Source organism: Apteryx rowi, unplaced genomic scaffold, assembly GCF_003343035.1.
Source record: "Apteryx rowi isolate R43461 unplaced genomic scaffold, aptRow1 scaffold_409, whole genome shotgun sequence".
Lineage (NCBI taxonomy): Eukaryota > Metazoa > Chordata > Aves > Apterygiformes > Apterygidae > Apteryx > Apteryx rowi.
In genome coordinates, this window is record NW_020450614.1 from 485493 (window position 1) to 508318 (window position 22826).

General features: G+C 38.4%; 1 protein-coding gene across 8 annotated transcripts in view; it reads left to right on the top strand.

Annotated features, from left to right (window-relative positions):
• The window catches only part of LDB2 (LIM domain binding 2), a 221679-nt gene extending 199149 nt beyond the window's left edge, over positions 1–22530 (top strand). Inside the window, exons 6-9 of one of the 8 annotated variants that reach the window (XM_026075667.1) lie at positions 10886–11009; positions 12182–12330; positions 18367–18509; positions 21240–22530. In XM_026075667.1, the coding sequence (XP_025931452.1) occupies positions 10886–11009; positions 12182–12330; positions 18367–18471 (378 nt within the window). In that variant the 3' untranslated portion in view covers positions 18472–18509; positions 21240–22530. Of the gene's footprint in view, positions 1–10885; positions 11010–12178; positions 12331–18366; positions 18510–21204 lie in introns of all 8 variants that reach the window. The other 7 variants (XM_026075666.1, XM_026075668.1, XM_026075669.1 and 4 more) reach the window with 7 other exon arrangements.
• The last annotated feature ends 296 nt before the right edge of the window (positions 22531–22826 follow it).

Here is a 22826-nt window from a genome sequence, read left to right on the forward strand (position 1 = left end):
CTGTCAGCTTTCAAATACAGCCTCTACGCTCTTGATCTTTTTTATAATGCTGTGATTTGTTTTGGATCAGCAGTAGTTTGAACAGACAAACAACATACTGGTTTCCATCTGAACTGAAGGGAGCTGCAGGGACATGGGTGAAGAGTGATAGTGGATGCATTTTATAGTCAAAATGAGAAGCAGCAAAACTGATAAGGTCTCATTGTTGCACAAATAGAAAAAGCTAACAGTTTGCATATCAGAAATATCAGGTGTTAGGATTTGACTCAGAACTGCTGAATAGTAGCTTGTTTGCGTTTGGAGAAATAGGAAGGAAATGTCATGCAGCAACATCACACGTGATAGTGATGGGAGATGGCAAACAGGGAAATAGACCTTTCCTATGCTGTTTCCTAAAGATACTGTTTGGACTAGCTGTGCTGGTGGGTTATTAAGGAATTCTGATTACTAAGTATCTACACTTGGTAATGAATAAGAGAAGAACCTCTTTTGAAGTGCACATCAGTCTCAGAAGTCACTCTTGTTTTGTTCTTAACTCAGTACTGTGTAAGAAATAAAATTGGTGATTGCGTTTGTTAGGAAAAGAGGCAATAATAATGAAATGATAATAAATTGTAAGCCATACGATTTTTGAACTATCTAGAGAAAATGAAATTAAGAAAGCTTTCAAATATCATGTGCTTTGCACCAGGCCACTGAAACACAGTGAGGTAGAGCAACAGCTATGGGGTAGTTGTGTTGATTCATAGCCCATAATTGGATATAATAAAAAGGAAGAGATTAGATCACAAGACAAGGCTCAAATAAAAATATTTGATCCAAAGTGCTTAGTTCCTCTGCTTAAATACTGTAGACTAACCTTAACCCTTACATAATGGTGAAACTCCATCCAAATCCAGCATAGGTTGAAATCAATGGACCTGTTCTTATTTACATTAAAGTTTAATTTTGTCCTGACGAGCGCTCTGAAATTAATACCCAGTGCAATACCAAGCGTGGTATAAAGGATCTTATCATGCAGTCAACATGATGCACTTTGCAATATAATTTGAAACTAATGTTAAATTAAATTACAAAGATAAATTTTATGGTCTCTCTTAAAATCATTTAAAAGCTTAATTCTGATCTGAGATGTGTAAGACAAATCTTGCCTATTGATCATTGACCATTCAAATGGCTCTAAGATAAGAATCACACAATGTGATGGTCTGTAAGAAACTTTTTATTAGGATACAAGCTTATGATTTGATGTATCAATCCTATTCTGCAGTTAGGTTCTCTGCTCAAGGAGAAGGCTGAAGCAGTTTGACCTTATTGCCAAAAATAGCAATCAATCCTTGTAATTGGGATGAGGCTGGATTCCACCGGGAGGTCCATAAGAAATGGCCATAAGTGAATTATTCAGGTTCTGGGTTTTCACAACCCTCCAAGCTGATAACCTCCACTGTTCACTTTGGTGTAGGAAGTAGAAAGAGGCATGAGCTCAGCAGCTGCAAACAATTTTAAAAGCTCATAAGGACTAGTATGATGCCATTGAAGGAAGGGTTTTTCAAAACGTCTCCCGTTGTACAGAGGATGAGTACAGTGACTAGGGAAAAAAGCATTTACTGAAAGGACATTCCTTAAATGACTGGGTAATGACAGGAAGGGTGAATAATTTAAAGTTGCAAAGTTCATTGCAAAGAGTCCAAAAAATGTAAAACTATTAAAAGACACTATTCAAACTTCAAAGATAGAAGTAGTAAATACAAACAATAAACCCCCTTTCTAAGCCCATTAACTATAGATCAAAATAGAGAGATTAAGCAAGATCACAAGGCAAGTAAAAAGAGCTACATTTTCAAAAAGTCTGAGGGGAAAAGGTTATCAAATAGGCTTAGCAATGAAATACTAGTGGGCCTAAAACTTTATTTTTTTTAATGCTAAACAGTTTTGTGAAACAGGATTCATTCCAACACATGCTGTAATGATGAGTGTACTGCCAAACAGATAACTAAATAAGTCATATATGTCAAACTCATCTGCACAAACGCAACACTGACATGAATGCTTCCCCTCAGATGGGGAAGGGAGAGCACATCTGTCCAGTTCAGCATTCATTAAATGGTGTCTTTAGTATGGTTCACACAATTTGCTATGTATTATCTAAAGATTTCAAGAAGACTGCTTATGTCCAGCTAAATTTGATACATAAGGTTTGAAGTTTATGACAGCAGTAGCAATGTATTATGAATGCTGAGAAGGTCTTCAGATGAGGTTCTCTTCAGGGGATGGTGTGCTCGGCTGTTTGCAAAGCATCTCAGCAACCATTCGGCAAGAACTGGGAAGTTTACAGCGTTGCCTTTTTGCTTACAGAGGTATTGAACCCTGAGCCCTTTCGCTAGTATGGGATGGGCACACTGCAGGGAGTGAGAAACATGAGGTCCCAGTTGGGATGCTGGGAAGGAGGGAGAATATTTTTGAATCGCAAAGGAAGTTGGATTCCTTGCTGACTGGGCTCATGGGCTCGAGGCTGTTGCTGCTGCCACTGCTCAGAAGGGCAGAATTTAAGGCCATGAGAGCTATCAAAGTTACCATATTCTCCTGCTTTGTTCCAGAGTGCATAGAGGAGAGGGCACTAGTGGATGCTGTTAGCTAACTGATACGTTAAAAAACAAAAAAAAAGAAAGAGAAATGAAATCATGGTCCAACACACTAATGAGAATTAGCTGCAGCCCTAGTGGTAGCTGTACTGTGTTAAGAACTGTTTCTTTTTCCTAACCACTCGTAGTATTTGTCTGGAAAAACACTTTTTTTTTTTTTTTTTTTAAGTTTGCCTTACCTGAAATGAATGCTGCTTCCTTCCATTCTCACTGAGGCTGGGAATTGAAATGGCTGCAGATACAGAGCAGTGTAAAAACATGATGAGCTATGTAGCTTGGGAGCAACTGAGCAGCTGAACACTGCATTATTGAGAAATCATTCGCTACCTCTGGGTGTTAGTGAGAAACTAGAGAGTCCTGGACTGGCATTCAGGGCAGAGCATAGGATGAATAAACATTACTGAGTGCTGAGTGCTTACTAGTGAATCCGGCATGGAACTGGTGCATGGTAGGTGCATGTCATCCCACTGCATCTTGCAGGGTTGCCAACACACAAAAAAGAAATAGTGAATTCCAGGAGTTTTGTGGTAGAATTGATCTTACATTGTTTCCTGAATAACTAAATTATCAATGAAATGAAGGACATTTTGCTTAATGTGTAGCAGGCAATCTGCATAGCAGAACAGCCTTGTTTTCAAATGACAACACATGAGAGCCATTTAAATATATATCAATAGTCCTCAAGGGACTTGTAGATAGCTACATGAAATTGTTGTTTTCATGCGCATCCGTATTGTTGCCAAATTCTCCTGACTTAGTCGTTTCCCTCTTATCTAGCTGAGATAGATAGGATTTGCTTCAGAATGGAGGGCTCAGTAGTTTGTAAAATATCTGTGTATATCTTTGGCAGTGTATAAATAATAAATAATAAACTGTAGATGCTAACGATCATTAATATTGCAAGTGTTAAGCTGGAAACTCTAATTCCTAGCTTCTTAGGTAATTACAAGTATAAATATTTCTTGACTCAGCACGGCAAGCAGGCACAAAACATGGAACCTTATCCAGTGAGAAATGATGGCTTATTAAGTATATCCAGGATGCAGTAAATCACAAGCAATGGAATTTGTCCCAGAATCTGCTCTTGCTGCAGAATTGTGCTGCAGAAACTCATCCTGCATTTTTTTAAAACTAACACAAAATATCCATTCCATATGGTTTTGAAGACATACTTATAATATGAGCCAAGTTCAAGCTGATGCAGTGCTGTCTCGCTGAGCCCTGAACTAGTCTAAAACAATTTCTTTGAGAGGTGTGATCACATTCATCTCAGTAAGGTTTTACGCCAAAGCCTAAAGCTAAAATTTTCAGTGACAGTTTTTAAACCTTTTCATTACTATCAGTTTAAAGTAAATGTATTTAATTTATGAGTAAATACAGTAAATGTGCCTATATCATATTTTCAAGCAGTTTCCCACCTCCTTCTGGATACCAAAAGCTCAATATTATTCCCTACCTATGTAGCAAAACCAAGGACTTCACTCTGCTTATGCACTGCCAATTTAAAAATCTTTGGCACAGAAGAAACTGGAGAGAACAGTAGTCGCAATAAACAAGTCAGGGATTAGTCTATGGTATTGGACTACTTAAACTATTGGAATTAAGAATTGCCTTTTAGTTCTGTGCTGAAGATCCTGTAAGGTATCACTAAAATAAACGATCCTGTGCAGACTGGATTTTGGCTAGTCAGATTAAGTGACCTACTTTTATAACTTAAATCAAAGGGGCTACTGAGTTTGCCATTACTACACTAAGTACTGTAAAAATTAAAACTGATCATTTATTTAACAGGGTGTGGCATGTACTGCACTTTGATCATATCTTAAAAATTTCTTACTAATTTCCAGTCCTCAGAGGAAGTGTGTGGTGGCTCTTGAAAAAGGGAAAGCAGGTAGCAAGGCTGATATGCTGAGTGACAGGAATCTGAAAAACACTTATTTTGGCTTAAATTCATCATGTAGGGAGGGAGTGTGGATGTAGCTGATCCACTGAAATGCACTGACGGAAGAGACTTATATTTGACTTGACATACTGGGCAAGAGCTTAGAACAAAGCAAAAGCAATCCCCTCCAGAAAAACAAGTATGTAAAAAAAGCCTCATTTCTTTTGGTTCCTAAAACCCCAAACATTTCTCATTTATATCTTCATCTTTTTAATGGAAAACAAAAGCAGTTTTTAAAATGAAAATGTTCTGTATTCGCATGTGATTCTTAAAAAGCACAAGCTATTTTGAGCAGTGAATTGCAAGCCGGCCAGTGAAAGAAGCAGCAATATGTTCCTAGGAAGTTTTCATTCCTCCCTGTGTTCTGCAGAGGAATCATATGTACATTAATTTCAAAAAACAATCATGAGCAGAGAAATTTAAGCTCAGCTGTGAGCCTTCTTTCCCTTTTTCTGACTCCTAAGAAGGAACCACATTCAGGACCGCAGCAAAGAAGTGTTGTTTCAACACCGTAATGCTGGGAGTGCAGAGTATTTGTGCTGTGCTTTGACATCACTCCTGGAAGCCCAACTTTCAGATATAATTCTTTCACAGTGGCTAACAAAATATCCATATTGTGTCACCCTCCTCATCACAGATGTGTCAGTAACATACCAAGGACCTCTGGAAATATATATCCGTAAAACAGTGGACAGAGACATTTCAATTCCTTTCAGAAATCCTGCCCCACTGAAGTCAGAGGGACCTTTCCCAGGGAAATGCACTGGGGCCAGAATTGCACCAGCAACGTTGACTGGAACTGTCCTCTGCAGAGCACATGCAGGATATACAGAGGGAGGACTGCATTCAGCATAGAAATTAAATGTCATTGTGTTCAGATTTGTTAGTTAGTAACTCAAAATCTTTGTGGAAGAATGAACCCTAAAAGAAAGTATTGAACCCCTTCAAGGCTGCACAGTCTGTTCCAGGTATATCTTCACTATCAACATCCTACCTGAATATCATACAGCAGCTAATTCTCCTAATGAAATGGGGTTTTTTTTTGTCACTTTATGAAAGGTTGTAAATCTCTGTGAGAGTTGACTATTCAATAGTTTTCCTAGTTTTCAAGTGATTAATAAAGCCATTCAACCAGGAAAAGTTTCAAGTATCAAAGAGTTAAAACTAAATTTCAGTAAAACTTCAGGGAAGGCTCCTGTTGCCATCAGGTTCCTCACTGGTTTGTTTCAGAAAAACTGATGTTGTCTCATCATATATTAACATCTTTAAGTGTCAGCTGCATGACAATTCAGATAATTCCATTTTTTTACTTGTGATCGGTGAAACTTCTCCTCATAGGGACCAAACTGGTAACCATAGAAAGATACAGTTCTCAAAAATTGCTTCTTTTGGTAGACTTTGGAGCTTGTTGGCTGTCCAGCACTTAATGACTAAATAGGTTTCTTGCTTTAAAGAAACTGGTATGGTGATTATGCCAATCTTACCACAGAAGTATTGCAAGTTTCCAAGTCCCACTGTATTCTCTTCAAAATGCAAAAGGCATTGAAAGACGGAAATGATGCTGTTCTTTTGTGCTCTGTAGAGTAGAAGGGAAAAAGATTCTTAGCTGGATTAGCTCTGCCACCTGCAGCTCAGAAATGGTAGAACCACAAAATCGTCACAAAATATGTGTATATGGTGAACAAACTTTCACTATAGAAATTGTAGAAATTGTGATGGAGACAAGAGAATTGACTGAAGAAAGCATACAGAAATCAAATTAGCAATAGAATACATAAATTTATGACATACAAAAGTAAGGTAAAAGAGAACTTTCATATTGGTCTTCCTGCTAATCTTCACTGCTATCAGAATACACAAGTATTCTCAGAACAGAATAGAAAATCAGTGTTAGAACAAAAATCATAAAGCTAAACCCATTCTTGGTGTGACTGGAGTGATCTCAGAGCTGGATCTGACCACTAACCTATCAAGGCAGATTTTGGCTCTGCTGATAATTGAAGGAAATTACATGTGGATCCATATTTGCAGAACCCTCCAGCTCCTGTCTGCGGTGCCTCTGGTATCTCCTTATATAACTCCCTTCTTAAAACACACAGGTTTTTGAAAGCTATAAATGCTAGTCTTCTCTTCTTAAAAAAAAAAAAAAAAAAAAAGTCATTAAAAGTAAAATAAATCAAATCCTTCCAGATGTGTTTTACTAAGGCGAGAAACCATATACTTTATTATGTTCCCTACTTTCACTTTCCTGAGCCCCAAGGGTATGCATTACCATTTTCTCAAGTTGGACCCAAGCCCTGTAATTGATGAGTTGTCCATAGGATCCATATGGAGCTCCATCAAAATCACTGACAGCCTGTACAGCACCAACATGCATGCATGTATGTCCCAGTGTATGCTGGGCACCCAAGAATATAAACTTTTTGTGCCAGTGACTTCTCTGCCTGTAAAGGCCTGTGTTCATCCGTAGCACTGAATCCAGCCCAAAAGCTATTCACAGTGAAACAGTAATGGTTCTGTGGTAGTAATGGTCAGATATCATTGTGATGAGTGCAAATAAGAAAGCGTGACTGGAAACTAATTCTAGTAATATTGGGCTAATAAGCACCATGTGTGATTCTTTCAATATTTTTTAATACTGCAGGGAAAAAGTGTATCATCTATTATGATACCGGTTCTTGCAAATATGTTTTAAAACCAAAAGACAAGTAATTTTCTTTTAACTTTGGACTTAGTTCAATTGCCCACACACTTGAAACACCTTCTGGTGTCTGAAACATTCACATGGAGCCTTGGGGCCTTCTGGAATACCAAGAGAGATGAGCCAGCTCACCCCAGGGCATTGCCGCTGGCACCAGGCACCTGTGTGCAGGCAAATGAAACCCACCTTTTCTCTTGTCTAAACGGGGAGCTTGGAAATCTTTAACTGTGTCTCATAATACATTGACATTAAAGGTTCCAATTCCTCCAAAATGCAGAAATTATTTCTGTGGTCATACATCATCACTACACTAAAGTCTTTAAGGCATATGTGTTTTCCTGAGTGAATGATTCTGAGCTGTCCAGAAAATGCCTGTAGAAATCGGTTTTGTTGGTGTTCTAAGTATTATTATTATAGTATTGCAGTGAAGATTTGTACATTTTAATATTATCCAATACTTGAAAAAGGTTAAAATAGCTATTTTGAAAAGACATCTCACAAAATGGGATTAGGTCATCTGTGGGGAATAGGCGACCTAAGCCTCAGGCTTCTTCTGTATGCAGATGACTGTAGGAGTACGTAAAACATTTCATCAGCTTTGTTTTAAAAGTCACTTTGTAAAATGATGCAGTCGAACCAGCCTGCCAGTTATCATGCTCACTGGTAGTTAAAAATGGCAGGTGCTTTTGGCCTACCCGTCTATTAAATGCATCTTGTTCCTACCTTTTTAATCTAGCTCTTTGCAAAAACCAAGATACTGATTGTCACTGGCAGATCCTTCAGAGTTAAGATAATTGGACCACGATCTTTTCCTCTTTCAGGGATTTGTTTTTGAGTCACTTTAGATTTCAAGTAGATCTCAAAGGTCACCGAAAAAGACTGTGAGATTTAATATTAATCATCATTAATCCAGCTCTTTCACATTCATGACCAGTTCACATGGGCTAGATGCGTTTAAAGTGTCACTATCTTGTCACTATCGAGTGCAATACGCTTGCATTACTCAGGCATCCAAAGCTGACCTTACAATTTACAGACTTTAGAGAGAGCAATTGGCTGAGAATTCCCCAGCCGCAGGAGCAGACGAGGGATTCCTGCCAGTCCCCACCGTGCTAAGCAACCAGCTGGTGAGAGCCCCAGGCCCCGGGGTAGGGCCTCAGCGCTTGCCCCTGTGAATCCAGTCCTGCAGGCATTGCTACTGTTTGGGTTGGTATTCATTTTTAATCTTGTGTGTAAAGTGAAACAGATTATAGACAGTATTATCATTCACGGTATCTACTGATAGCAGGGCCTGTGTAGTTCTCAGTGCACGTTACAGTTAGTGTACAATAGGAAATATCTTTGCCAGATGATAAATAAAAATTTTTCTTTGTTGACAACAGTAAATATGTACGGAGAAGTAAATGTGTCATGAATAAAGTGTCCCTAAGGAAATCTTGGAAGACCCTGCATCTATATTTACATACTTTGGATCCAGAAGCAGTAGAGCTATTTGAGTGTAGTGCTCTGTCCAGGCTAACTTCGTTTGTTAAGAATTATCACAGCTGTCTGTTTTATGCTAGGTTGTATCTGCTCATGGTGAAACAATTTAGCCAGTGCTCCCAAAAACCCAGGCTTCTAGGAACCAGAGCACTGGTATAGGTTATGAGCACAGCAGACACACACACACACACATACACATGAAACCCTGAGCCAGTACCTGTAGGGTTCAGAACAGATTCAGTAAGAAACCAAAATACAGCACCTCCTCCTCAGCATGAACTGGGTCCTAGCACATACTTTAGAACCTCCTGCTCTTAATTTTTGGTAGAATATTGGACCAGAGGAAAATCTGAGCCCAAAGTGCACAATCTGATAGTAGCTGTCTCTCTATTACGTTACCTTGCAGACAATTACTTACAAAAATCTCTGTGAAAAGTGTATGCAAAAAAAAAAAAAAGAGCCAATATGGCAATTGCAGATTCCATTTCTGCACCTGGAAAAAAGTAATTCCTCATACCAGCTCTTCATTCCCCCCCGCTTTATGTTAGCTCCGTTTTAATTGCTGTTAATGAAAGGCTTGTCAGAAGATAGAGCCAATACATAATGATACTTAAATACTGAATTCTTCTCTTAGTCCTCAAGGCAGCTCCCTTTCGTCTCTTCTTTCTGCATGCTTGGAGTCTCCATTCATATGAAGGGGAGTAGTGTGTACATGGGGAGAATGGCACAGGCACCGACCGGCTCTGCAGCCTGGAGAGAACAATTTTCCTCATCTCTCATATATTTGTAAAGACATGGAAGGAAAACATCAACTGCTAAAATAAATCCAAGATGCTCCTTCAGCAAGACTGGCTAACATTATGTAAAAAAAACCTGTTTCACTCAAAACAAGTGTCAGCTTGAGTTATGCTTTTCTAGAGTTTCCATTCTAACTTCTAATAATTTGACCAACTTGTTGCCTTACTCCTGTTGGTAAAAAGCCAAATCCTCCTCTGCTTTTAAATGCATTTCTGCTGTGGAAAGTGACTCTAAAAATGGCATGCAGGCATCAGGTTTATTCTATGATGTCAGCTATTTCCATATCAAATATGCTCAATTAACAAGTAAGAAACCTTTTCCCCCTATTTGTCAGCCCCACAAATGTCGGTTGGAACCTAGGGGTCAATCTGGGTTTTTCCTTCTCATGTACAATGACCAGAAAACAATGATTCTGCAAGTCAGAGTAAGCCCTCAATTACATGTGTGCAGTTCTGTAGTCTTCTGTGGCTTTGCATAAGGTTTAACTGACTGGAAATGATTCTGTGGTGATAAACAGGAGGGAATAGAAACCAGCTCCCTCTGTTCGTTACGCTAGATCTGCTGTGCTAACAGGAGCAAAAAGCAATGAACAGTGATTTTAATTATTAAGTGAACAGATAGAAAATATGTAAGAAGCAACTGTATTTGAAGAAGCTGTCTGCTTGAAAGTCCATGTTTTCAAAAAATCTCCAGCTTCTAAATAATAGAGTATTCAAGCTGACAAGGAAAATAAAATGCTTCCCTTCTTGGACATTAATGTCATTAATGTCATTAATGTGATGGGAAAGCAATGTATAGTTCTCATAACAAAAAGGGAGCAAAATTATTTAAATTATTTTGCATGAAATAGCAAGATAAAAGATCATGTTTATAACGCTTATTCATGAGAACTTTTTATTGTGGAGTGTAGAAGGTCAGAGATCATTATGTGTACATTTTGCTATACTGTAATGAGCCATAACCTGCTATGAGCATTTTATTATTTATTAATTCATCTTTGCAGCTTTGGCAATCAGACATGAAATTTTTTTGCTTTTCTGAAGTCTCTGTAGTCTGAAAGACCAGAGTTGATGTTTACCTGATTTTTTTTTAATACTTAAGGTAGTATTTATAGTGTTATATACTATTATATACTAAATAACAAGATTTTTCTCCTTTCAGAGTTTGATCCTGCAATCCCAGTGCAGATTAAACTGAGCTGTATGAAACATATTGTTAGCAAGGCAAAAAAAGCCAAGAATATAATTTCCAGCTATGTAAATACTGAGCAATTGAATCATTGCTTAGATGAAATCATTCTACTTTGACTTTTTCTTCCAGTTGTGTGTAATACTGGAGCCAATGCAGGAACTGATGTCAAGACATAAAACTTACAATCTAAGTCCTCGAGATTGCTTGAAGACTTGCTTGTTTCAAAAATGGCAGAGAATGGTGGCACCACCAGGTATGTTTGATTTCCAGTATTTTATTATTTTATAATTAAATGAATATAGAAGTAATGGGAAATTTTACTGCAAATCTACTGATAAAGAGAAGTAATAAGAATTAACGCTGTTCCAAAAGTAAGCCTGAAAATTATTCTGATGTTATATAATTTCAGTCTGATGACACATAACGTGAAGCAAGATTTATAGATATGCACATTCAGATGGTTTCACTATGTATAGGATATAATTTAATACAAAAATATGTGTAGACAGAATGTAAAATGCCCACTGGCTCCATTAGAATTCATAGTTTGTGTAAGTCAGCTTCCTGCTGTGACTCTGGAATTATAGCTACAATTCTTAACTAGTTGTCTTTGAGCCTAAAATAATTTTACTAACAGCCCTGGACCTAATCTCCCTCCTCTTACACCCCAATATAACAATTCACTCATTTTCCRATTATTAAAAATTTGTCTATTTAAAAGTATTCACATGGATACCCAGGCTAAATTATGAAAAGTGCAGTTGTCACCTTTGTTCTTTTCCAGTTTAAGACAAGTCATGTAAATATCCTGATTTGGTCTAAAATTTGAAGCCTCACAGAGAAATGGAATTGAGTATGCCTTAACATGTTCCTGTGGGAAAGTCAGTTTTAAAGATGAAACCCGCATCAGAGGTAGAAGGAAATGATACGGTCTTTTTTTGTATGCAGTATTGATGGCAGCAATATGGTAGAAAGCTCCCTTTATCCTTTGTCACTAGCAGTCATCTGGGGATGTGGCCAACACAGGAATAACAAGACCTGTATTTTTATTTAGCACTGCCTGTTGCTTGTGGTGTGGCCTTCAGTAAGTTATACCACCCCTTTTAACATCTTGTTACCCTGATGCTCCTATTGATAAGATGCTTTCAGACATATTTATGGATAGTTCTTGGAGAATGAACTCTGTTAATTCTTTACACAAAATTGAAAGCAGATTCATTGGGTTTGGTTCAAGTAATATTCTAAGGTTTGTATGTTAAAGCTAAATTAACCACTAGTAGTAGGAGTAGTACTAGTAGTAGTAGTAAACATATGAATTTAAAACTAAATGAGAAAATATTTTAGCACTTCTGCTTATGGTTCATTCTAGTATATACTTTACAATATCTGCTATTTGCTTTGCTTCTTACCACTTTATTGCAGCAGAACCCACAAGACAACCGACAACCAAACGGAGGAAAAGGAAAAACTCTACCAGCAGCACTTCCAACAGCAGTGCTGGGAACAATGCAAATAGTACCAACAGCAAGAAAAAGTCAGCTGCTGCAAACCTGAGTCTATCAAGTCAGGTACCTGTAAGTCTCACTTTCCTTTTAGGCCTGAATCACTTACAGTGCTTTAATTCTTTCCTTATGTTGTAAAGAAGGTGCATTCTTGAGCCTAAACTATCACAGGCAAAAAGCAATCTTGCACAGTATGCTGTGAAAGCTGGGGAATTAGTCAAAAAATGTGAAGAATCCATTCTGCAGTGCAGTTTTAATGAATGAATCCCCTCAAGCAGGGCATGTCCTGAGGAACAGATGTAATTTTTTAAAGCCTGGGCCAACTCCCCTTCATGACAAAGGGAGTTTTTCCACTAGCAGTGGGAATCAAATTGGGCCTCCTATTCTTAGATAGAGCCTGAGCACCGATAGTGTTTTTCTGACTCCTGTCTGCATGAGTCACTGTGGAACGTAAGGGTTGCAGACCTGAGCAGTCACTGGTCTGTCTACATCCCTATCTTACCTCTAACTGGTGCCTGTTTCAGATGCTTCAGTGAAACAGGTTATGAACTAACTTACCTGCAGAGGTTATCTCTTTCTCAAACCACTCCATTTGCAGAAGGTAGATCCCCTAAAACATGGGTGTCAGTTTATCTACCCTGCTAGCTGTAACTGTTGACATCCTAATTACACAGGGAAACACCTAATCATTTCTTGAACTGTACTAGCACTTTATCAGTCATATTTATTGTCTTATTCACTGCATAGGTGTAATCGAACCCCAAATCGTGACAAAGTGTACTTTAATCAATAAGGAGGTAGCTCATGTGTTTTAAAGGTAGTGGAATTAATTTGACATTATAGGAACTATAATGTGGTATCTGGTGAATAGCATGCGGGGATTTTTATTGGAAATCTGATCAGCAGATAAAAAGGGCTAGGCTTTTTTGAAGCCTGACAAAGCACATAGCTCTTCCAATAGCACACAGTGGGCACTTCCTAAAAATCTTGACTACCCAGATAAAAAAGGGAGTGGACTAATACCAGTGATATCAAATAAGATTTTTGTTTAGCAACTGATTCAGCAATCCAGTAGTTTACAGCAGCTTTGGGCTTCAGCACATTAAACTCATATTTTCTCCTTGTCATATTAAAATTTTCACATGGCTCCCCTCCCTGGAGTCAGATTCTTTCTCTAATATAGGAATCTCTGGGTTTTTCTGGCAGCACAAAGCAGTCAGAAGGCCAGCTACCTGATCCCCTGGTGTCAGAGACCACTCTGCCTCACTGATTGTGTCTGCCAAAACCACCCCTTGGATCAATACTCAGCCATATTTAAGAAAAAACAGCAATTAGGTGTAAAACTGAGCAACCAGCTAGTTCCCTGCTGTCTCCAAGTTTCAAAGACAGTAAAATCACTTTCTGCCCTGAGTTCAGTTCAGTAGAACCAGCATCTGATCCCCTGTTTCTCTTAAGCCTCTTCTTCCCTGGAGATATGTTGACTTTTGTTAGCTTCTGTGGTAGCCACGTGTACTTGTATATTTGAGTGTAATTGGGCCCTCTGAGAGTTATCCGTCACTCCTACTGAAGCTGACTTTAGGTACGCAAAGGCTACTCCTGCCTGATGAAGTAGTCAAGGCTACTCTTGCTGATGGTAATGATAGTTGTACCTCTGAGACATAATGGTGGAGTTTACCATTACTTGAGGGATGGATTTTAAGTCTTCATTGACTTTCAGAATGCTGAATAGTGAATATTTTTCAGTATGGTTTGCTCAGTAGAAAGATGGTCCTAACTGTTTGGTATGGAGACCAAGTTCCATTTTCAGGACACTTCTCCTTTCAGTCTGCATAGTGGAAAATGCTTAGCTGTTTGATTTGTCGTGCTAGCAGCTTCCCCAAGCAAACCAGATGGAACTGATGGTTGGGCTACCCTGTAGTGTAGACTGAACTTAAAATAATTTTAGCTGTAGGATATTTCGATGTAAAACTATTCAACAGTTTTCAGTTAACTTAAATACAGAAATGTTGTTGTGTTTCTTCAAAATCATGCATTCTTTGAAGTGGGCAACACCTAACTACAGACATGCCACTGTGTCTAGAGTTAGTCCAGGTAGCAGTAACTTGCTTTCTGTTTCCTTGTCTTAACTTCACCTAAGAGCAAATCAGTTGGTAGTTAATGCTTGATTTGCTCTATATGCAATAGAACATAAGATATACTCAAATACAATTCAATGGTTTTCTACTAGGTAAAAGTTACATTTGGTAATAGAGCTTTCTGTGAATAGGACTTTCCTGCTTGGTAGAAAAAACTACTGAAAGCATTTTCAGTGTTAAAAGTGTTCTTCCCCCTACTATTAGATAAGAGGAATGAAATCACTGCATGTTCTGTCTCCAGATGACCTTCATAAGCAGAGCTGGTTTCACTTCTGTTTTCCCCATATCATTCTCTCTGGACAACCCCAACAGTGAGCTCTTATACACACCAAACCTGGATTACTTTGAAGTCATCTACTGCAGATGTAAGCTTTTTCTTCTTCTCCAGTGATTCATCCCAGCCAGCAAAGACAGTCTTTCTACCATAATACAGTCCAATTCCTTATTTCCTGTCACTTTTATGTTTCTATGTTAGTTTCTCTTTGATAGTAAATGAATCTTTCCTTGGCCTCTACTTTAATCTTTCTTGGTTTAGGACATAGTAATTATTCAGTTTTGCTCCTACAGTGATACTGTGTACACTCTGGCAGATATGTGAACTTACCATACCCTTCATCAATGTTTCTCACCCATATCATTAACTCCTCTTGCTATAGTAATGTCTAGAGAGGCAAATTCTCCACATTCAGCCCAGTGACCAGAAAGTGGTACCATCAGCTAAGACAAAGTTTGAAACTTCACTGAGCTTTGCCATTTTCCCCATAGTCCTTTCTAGATATTCAGATAAGTACATTGGGCTAACCAAACATTAGTCAGTAATGTGAAACGGTATTTGCCACCTACACATTCTTCTTCAATAAAAGGAGGTTGTGCCATGTCCTCCACCAACATACTTTCTGATCAGTTCTTCAGGCAGGGACTTTACTGACATTAGAGAGACAAGTCCAGAAAGTGAAACCACATGGTTGTATTTCCATGGGTGGATCAGGCTGGCACTGCATCCTAAAGTTCAGCTGTTGAAGTCTAATCCATCAGTATCATTTGTGCCCTTTGTGTTGCCTTAAATTTATTAGCACTTTGAATGTGCTGACACATTTTAATACATGTTTAATGACACAGTCTTCAAAAGCATCTTAAGGGTCTCTGCCAGTGGTGGGTATGCATGTGGGATCATATGTATCTTCCGTCTCATCAGTGATTTGAAAAGGGTCATTCTCAGTTTGTCCTCATATCTCTAATTTTTATATTTCTTCAACCCTGCTTAATAAAAGACAAAGTTTTGCCCTTTTGATGGTCACTTGAGCTCTCTTATACTCATTTTCCCTTGTAATGTGGAGGTTTCTCTGATTCTGTTATTTGTCACCCTACTGGTTCTGCACCTTCAGCATCTCCTCTTGCCAATATGACTCTTTCTGCCAAAGCCCTGTTTAACACTTTTCCTACATATTGGGAGCTTTCTTTAAACAAATGTAGTTAGCCAGTGTGCTACATGATTGCACTGCAGAATTCATGAGTTTAGGTTGCAGTTTTACACCCTAGTCCTTAGTTGCTCAGTGATTCTTTTGACTTGAACCTATAGGTACTTAGGTAGCATGCTGTGGTGACTTACAGCCAGGTACCAATAAAGTCTCTCCAATAGTACAAATACAAAACATTTTTCTCACCAGAAGTTAGCTTCTCTTAGTTTCTCTTTGGTGCAGACTAAGTTACTTCCAGTGCTTTCACAAAAACACTGATTTTTGTTTAGTGTGTTAAGAAAGTTGACAAAACAGGGATTCAGAATCTATAATTCCCTCAGATATATTAGTCTCAGCAGATTCCAGTCATTTGACATGCTCTCAAATTTGTTCATGATCTTGATCATGTCTGATCTTTGGAAGAAATGTTAAACTGTTGGACAGAGACCTGAATAATTACCACTTTCCTCTTTGGTCTGACCAAAGAGCAAAGATGGGCAACACTTGACTGGTTTCCTCTCATGTTTGAAGCTAGCTGCAGTGTTTTCCCAAGTTCTTGCTCAGTTTTCAAGCCTTCTTCACAGGCTGAGATCTGATTTCTTTGCATTTTTCTTATTCTTCTCTTTTTCGAATAAAAACTTCCTTGCAAGCCCAGGCCCATGTGTGCAGACCCCTGACCCTGTGATCTGTGGATTACAGGTATAGGCAAGATAATCAAAAGTGGTCCATAGAGCCATATCACTTAAATAATGCTTTCAGCTAAGTTTAATGAAAACTGTGCACACTGATCCATTTTGATATATTTGAATTTGGAAATTTGACAACAATGCACAACTCTCACAAAGTCTAAGCACCATTACTCTAAGCTGTTCCCAGCCATAACCATAGAAATTAATAGGTGTATTTTGCTTTCAATTACTAATGAAGTTCTGTTGCGTGTAATATTGTAATCATGAACCCAGTAAAATATCAGTGGTGTTGGAAAGAATAAAGCATCCCTCCATTCCACTAAGTAAATCAGATATTCTTTGGTACATCCAGAGTCATAATTAGAGCCTCCTTGCACTCCTTCAGTGATCTACATACCTCAATAATCTCAATTTCTCTTTGTAATTCTTTATAAGCTCCTCAAAAGCCAAATCCATAAATATAGCTGCTAATGTGAAAAGGAACACTACAATTTCTTACAAGTTTCAGAAACAGGGGATATTAGAGTCTTTTGTAATGGATGTGGTAGTACCCAAAGCTACAGTTCCAGGGCTAGAAGATTAGTGTCAGAAATTGCCCCATCTCTCAAAACTGTGCAATTCAGGATCTAAGATTTAGCCTGAAGGAGACAAGAGTGAGCAAATTGGTTGTTGTGCTTGAGGAAAAATATTCCAAACAAGACCAGAATGTCAAGTTAAGAGAGAGCACTGTGATGAGATATGAAAGATAACTATTCAACTCAAGAAAGTGTTTACTCTGAAACCTAATTAAAATCAGTTCTGTTTCTACAGATCATTTTTGCACAAATGTCAGGCTGGTGTTTTTATCTTGGAGGTAGTGACCATTAATGGATTGGGCAGAAATAGGGCTGTGAGTCATTAATAATTGTTTTGGTAAGGAGCTAAGAAGTCAGATTATCAAAATTATCACCACTAACGCAATTCCATAAGAGGAAGGAAGGAAAGAAGAAAGGAATGAAGAGGTACCCTTCTTTTGGCTTAGCACTTAAAGATACTCTGGCTGCTAAAATGAGCACAACTTTCAGTCCTTGAAGTATGAGGTTTATTTGAACAAAATGCTTGATAGTTTCAGATATTTTTAATTATTTCAGACTGGTGAAGCAGTGTTTGTGTCCTTCTGGAGCTTGTGACACTTGAGCTATAAACGAATCATTGTCACACACTGAGCTAAGCTATTAACAGCAGTGAAGATGGCAGACATAGGTGTGGGGAATTTTTCATGGCCCACTCTGCTTTTGTACCTCTGGACTCCAGTAAGACATTGTTTAGCCATAGGATCATTTTTAAAATACCAGGTTAAAAAGGTTAGTTATGTAACTGAGCAGAGCAGAGCAAAACTGTGAAGTTAGGTATAAAGAAGATGAAGCCTGAGAAATGGCAGGTCTGTTAAATAGAAGTATTTGCATTTGAGTTGCGTATGAAGTGATCTCTGTGTGTAGTTTGTATGCATCAATTTAAGTTTGGATGGCAATTAGGGATCTTGCAGGATGAAAGGTATGCTATACATGAAAGCTGCTATTGTGATTATATTATTAAATAGTACATATCTATCACCTAATGTAAAACATCCACTGCTTTATTTACAGTGCTATCATGAGACATTCCATGACCAAAAATTGTTGTTTCTAATCACAGAGTAAATTAATAAGATTGAGTGACTACAGTCTAAATCTTTTTAAAAATAATCTAGTCAAATATGTGCTACCATAACTAGGCCATAGCAGTGTGTGCTGCCATGCAAGAGACTAGGGTTTAATTCTTGGATTCTGCTTCTCACTCCATGAGCAGGAGCTAGGAGCACTCCAGAGCTGCAGCCTCAACCCTGGGAGGGATGGAGCCTTGTGTCATTCAACAGCAGTGACCCCCACTGGCCAATTTAAGGAGAAGCATTGAGGGGCTCTAAAAGGAGTCACTTCCAGTCCTCCTCAGAGGTTGGTGGTCATTGCACGGGAACTAGTGAGTGGAGGTTCAATGGGGTTCAGTCGGTGGGGTCTTCAGCTTGCAGTCTGAGGAGCAGAATCCTCTTTGGGGAGGAAACAGCATGTGCACTTCCTGAGAAAGTATTTTTGCCTGACATACTATAAGTGGCAGGATTGTAAAGAATATATATATATAATATATATCTTTTAATGTCCTATGAGTAATGCTGTGATATCTATCTTTTAAATAGAATCAGAGAAAACTCCACTAACCTCAGAATAATTGCAGTTTAATTCCCAGAGAGAGAGAGAGAGAGACATACCCAGTAGCATGGAGAGAAATATAAGTGCAAACTGTCCTCTCAGTGGATGTCATTATATTAAAGGAATAATATTTGCAAAGACTCAGAAATTAGAGATGGAAATACTTACAAGGTCATTGAGCATCTCCCCGCTGATGCATGCTTGTTTCCTATCACAGATGGAGTTTTTCCCCAGTCCAGTGTTAGGTGACCTGAGCAGCAGAGTTATCGCTGTTCTGTTGGGATAATTAATCCTCAGTCTGCTGTTCTGAGTAACAGGAATATTGTCTTACCAGTGGAAGTTACATTTTCCTTTATTTAATGTCATCTTAGTACCGTAGTTAATATTTCATCAGATTGGCCTAAAGCGATCCTCTTCCTTTCAGCACTTGTAGTTATTAAGCATGTTTACCCCTCCCAATGATTTGGTCAATATAATACATACTTATTTCTTTTACCTGGCCTCCCCAACCAGCTATTCTAGGCCTGTAATTATGTTTGTTGCACTTCCCTATGTTTCATCTAAGTTGCTGACCTCTCCCTGGTACGGCAACACTCAGAACTTGAGGCAGCATCTGAGGTCCATGCTTGAAAGCGCTGAAGTAAGAGCAGCTGTTGCCACCTTGGTCTGTGATTCAGTATTTCAGTCACTGTGGTCCTTTTTGCCTGCCATATCACATTGCACGCTCAAATCCAATTTGCTGTCCTCTGCCGGGTCTCTCTTGTCATTACTGCTCTCGCAATACAGTGGGGTCAGGTCTGGTTCAGCAGTGCAAACTATACATTTTCTGTTGTTTAGAGGGATGAAATGAATTAGAATAAACTTTCTGTTATAAACACCTTGGTCTTTTAAACTTCTATGTTGCAAAGCTCTGTGGTGATTTGATTTAACGAAATATTTTACTGATATATGGAGTAACAAAATACGGACAATGTAAGGAAGAAATCATGTAACAGATTCCATCTATTCACAATTTTTTCCCATAGCACAGGCTGAAACTGTGATTTAAGCATTCTTCTGTAGCATGTCAGCCTTTGCTAAGGGATATCAAGAAACAGTGTAAATAGAGGCAGTGACTTGTATGGTTTCATGGTGAATGAAGTACATATCTAATAGAAAAAGTCTTATTATATGCAAACATGTGTCTTTTGTTTGCTTTTTACAAATGCTTTTACGTTCATAAGCAGGAACAGATCCTTTAAAATATGAATCCGTTGTTCTCTAGGATTCTTTGAAGGGCTTGTTAAATCAGCAGGTACAAAGCTAGACAGATATCTGGAATTACTGCACTTTTACCAAATGTTATCTGATGCCCTGCCACCTGAGCTGAATGAAAAGATGCATCCCACATATTTCTCATAGCGGTTAGCACAGCAACCTGATTTCCCTTTGAACAGAGAGAATGAGAGGGCGCTCTGGCTTTGCACCTTTGCTTTCCAGCCTCAAGTTTGCACCTTTCTATCCCATGCTGGTTAGGTTTTTGCAGCAGATCTGTGATGCACTGGAGTACAGTAGGCGGTTTACTTGTTTTCATGGAAGGACAATTTGTACTTAAAGCAGTGATTAGATGAATTCTTTCTTTCTTGCATGCTTCAGTTTTTGATGACTACTAGCTTCATCAGTGTAATTATAATTAGCACTCTTCATCTTCCTTTTACGGTACCAGCTGGACAGATTGGTCCTCTTACTGCACAGATTGGCAGCAGGGTTGCCTACATGGAGTTAGGTGACAGGCACCATGAAATAACAGATGGTAAATTCAGGGCTTGTTGGCAATCAGCAGGTTTTTGCTAATGACTTAATTAGCTATGCAAATTGTCAAATCAGTGTGAACATTGTTTTTATCAAAAACTTTACCTAAATTAATTACCATAATTAAGTAGCAGAATGTCAAGTATATTGGATGCGTAAAAGGGCTTGGCTGGCTAAGGATAAGAGAGTTACCATCTTTATTAGAGTGGTGTGCTCCACATTTGAAAAGTCTGAGAATAAGAAATGTGGTTTCTTTTAAACTAGTTTTAAAATAGGAATATCACAGAGTTGCAACTGAGATGCACCCTGGTGCCTTTCCAAATAAAACAGCTCAGAAAAGAAATACTGGATAAAGGCTAAACATTTCAAGCAGGAGCTTAAGCCAGTTTCACAGCCTGCTTATTTTTTTAAAACACATGCGCATTTTTCAGTCTACCTGCTTTTCAGTTCTGGGGTTTCTGACATCCAGAGCCATGAGCATGCAGCTAGAGAGGAGTGTAACAGTTTTTTATGTAAACTAGAAATGAAGCATAAGCCTGTCTCCTGGTTCCTACTATTCAGGAACTTTTAACTCTGTTGTACGAATATCACAAAATTAAGACATGCAAATTCTCTAACATGATTTTTTTAAGTTGATTTTTTCTCTCTCAAGGTTTCCATATAACAAATATTGGGTGCTGTTCACAGGATGTGATGGTGGTAGGAGAACCAACTCTGATGGGAGGCGAATTTGGGGATGAAGACGAAAGGCTTATCACTAGATTAGAGAATACACAGTATGATGCAGCAAATGGCATGGATGATGAAGAAGATTTCAACAATTCACCTGCACTGGGAAATAACAGCCCGTGGAACAGCAAACCTCCTGCTAACCAGGAGACTAAATCTGAAAACCCCACACCACAAGCTTCCCAATAGGTTATTCTGCAGCAATACCTGCTGGAATGTATGTCAGTGGGTTATTAATTACTGTTTAGCAGCATTCTTTAAAAAAAAAAGAACAAAAATACCTTTCAACAGATACAGTATCTATTTCTAAACTAAAGCTCTCTGATGTTTTTTTAATTAGGGAAAAATCATGTATAAGCTTCCATATACATTTCTTGGAAGCTTTCACACACAACATGATACTGGCACTGACCTCAATTAAAATAATTGAAAATTATATAGCATCTCATGGCAAATTTCTGACAATGCATTCTATTGGAGGGGTTGTTTTTTTCCTCATCAAACAATGGCCATATTTTAACAAGTCATCAGTGCTCAGGATCTCATTAACATAACTATGTAAAACTTTTTACAATTGTAAAATATTTTCTGCTTTTCAACTTGCACCTGAAATTTCTTGTTTCAGAAAAAAAATCAGCTTTTAAGGAAAAGTAATTTAAAGTAACTTTTGTTCTTTCTTTAACTTTTCTTTCATTGGTTAATCATTTAAAGGATCCAGCATTTTTAATTTACATTTAGCTGATGTCAGTAGATACTCTTTCCATCATTAAATATAAGTGCTGAAACAAGAAATGTCTTTTTTCATCAAAGACATGAGAAATATTTTTATGTGGAAAAAGACACCCAGTCCTATGAGAGTTTATGCTTTGTAAAATTGCTGTTGATCCAGATATTTTAAAGCCATGTAATCCATTAACTTTGTGGGCAGCTTAATAAATCTAAAACTTTTGTGTTTTTATTATTGTATCTGAGTTGGCTTTGTTGTTATTTCTATTCATGGTATATTTCTTGTATAATATTTTTGTAAAGCCCTCAAAACATTTTTTGTTTTACTTTCTTTTTTTCTTTTTTTTTTTTTGATTCCGGTGTATTTATGTGAAACTTTATAAAAGAAACTAATTTTTTTTCATTTACATATTAATATGTTCAACTCATCATGTAAAGACACAGTGAGTCAGTGTGTTATATAATACAACTGTATTTTATGTATGCTTTGCCAGTAAGTGTGCCAATAAACTGTGTTAACAAATGTGCTCTTCCACAGTGCATTTGCAGTTCCTTGCATGCAAAAGCCGTATGCCCGTGGGCAGGCTCACGCACCAGGAGCTTTTGGAGTTGGGGGCTCGCTGATGCGCCAGCCCTTCCCAGCAGAGAGGCGGGAATCGCTTGCCGCTCGGCTGGCTTAGGTGCTCGCCCTTCGCACCAGCGCTGCCCAACACCGCGGGTGAGCAGCAGCGGCTGGAGGGCGCGTGGGGCGCGTGGGGCAGCCGGCAGAGCCCTCCGGCTCCCGGCGCCGGGCCCAGCGGAGCAGGGCTTTCCGCTCTG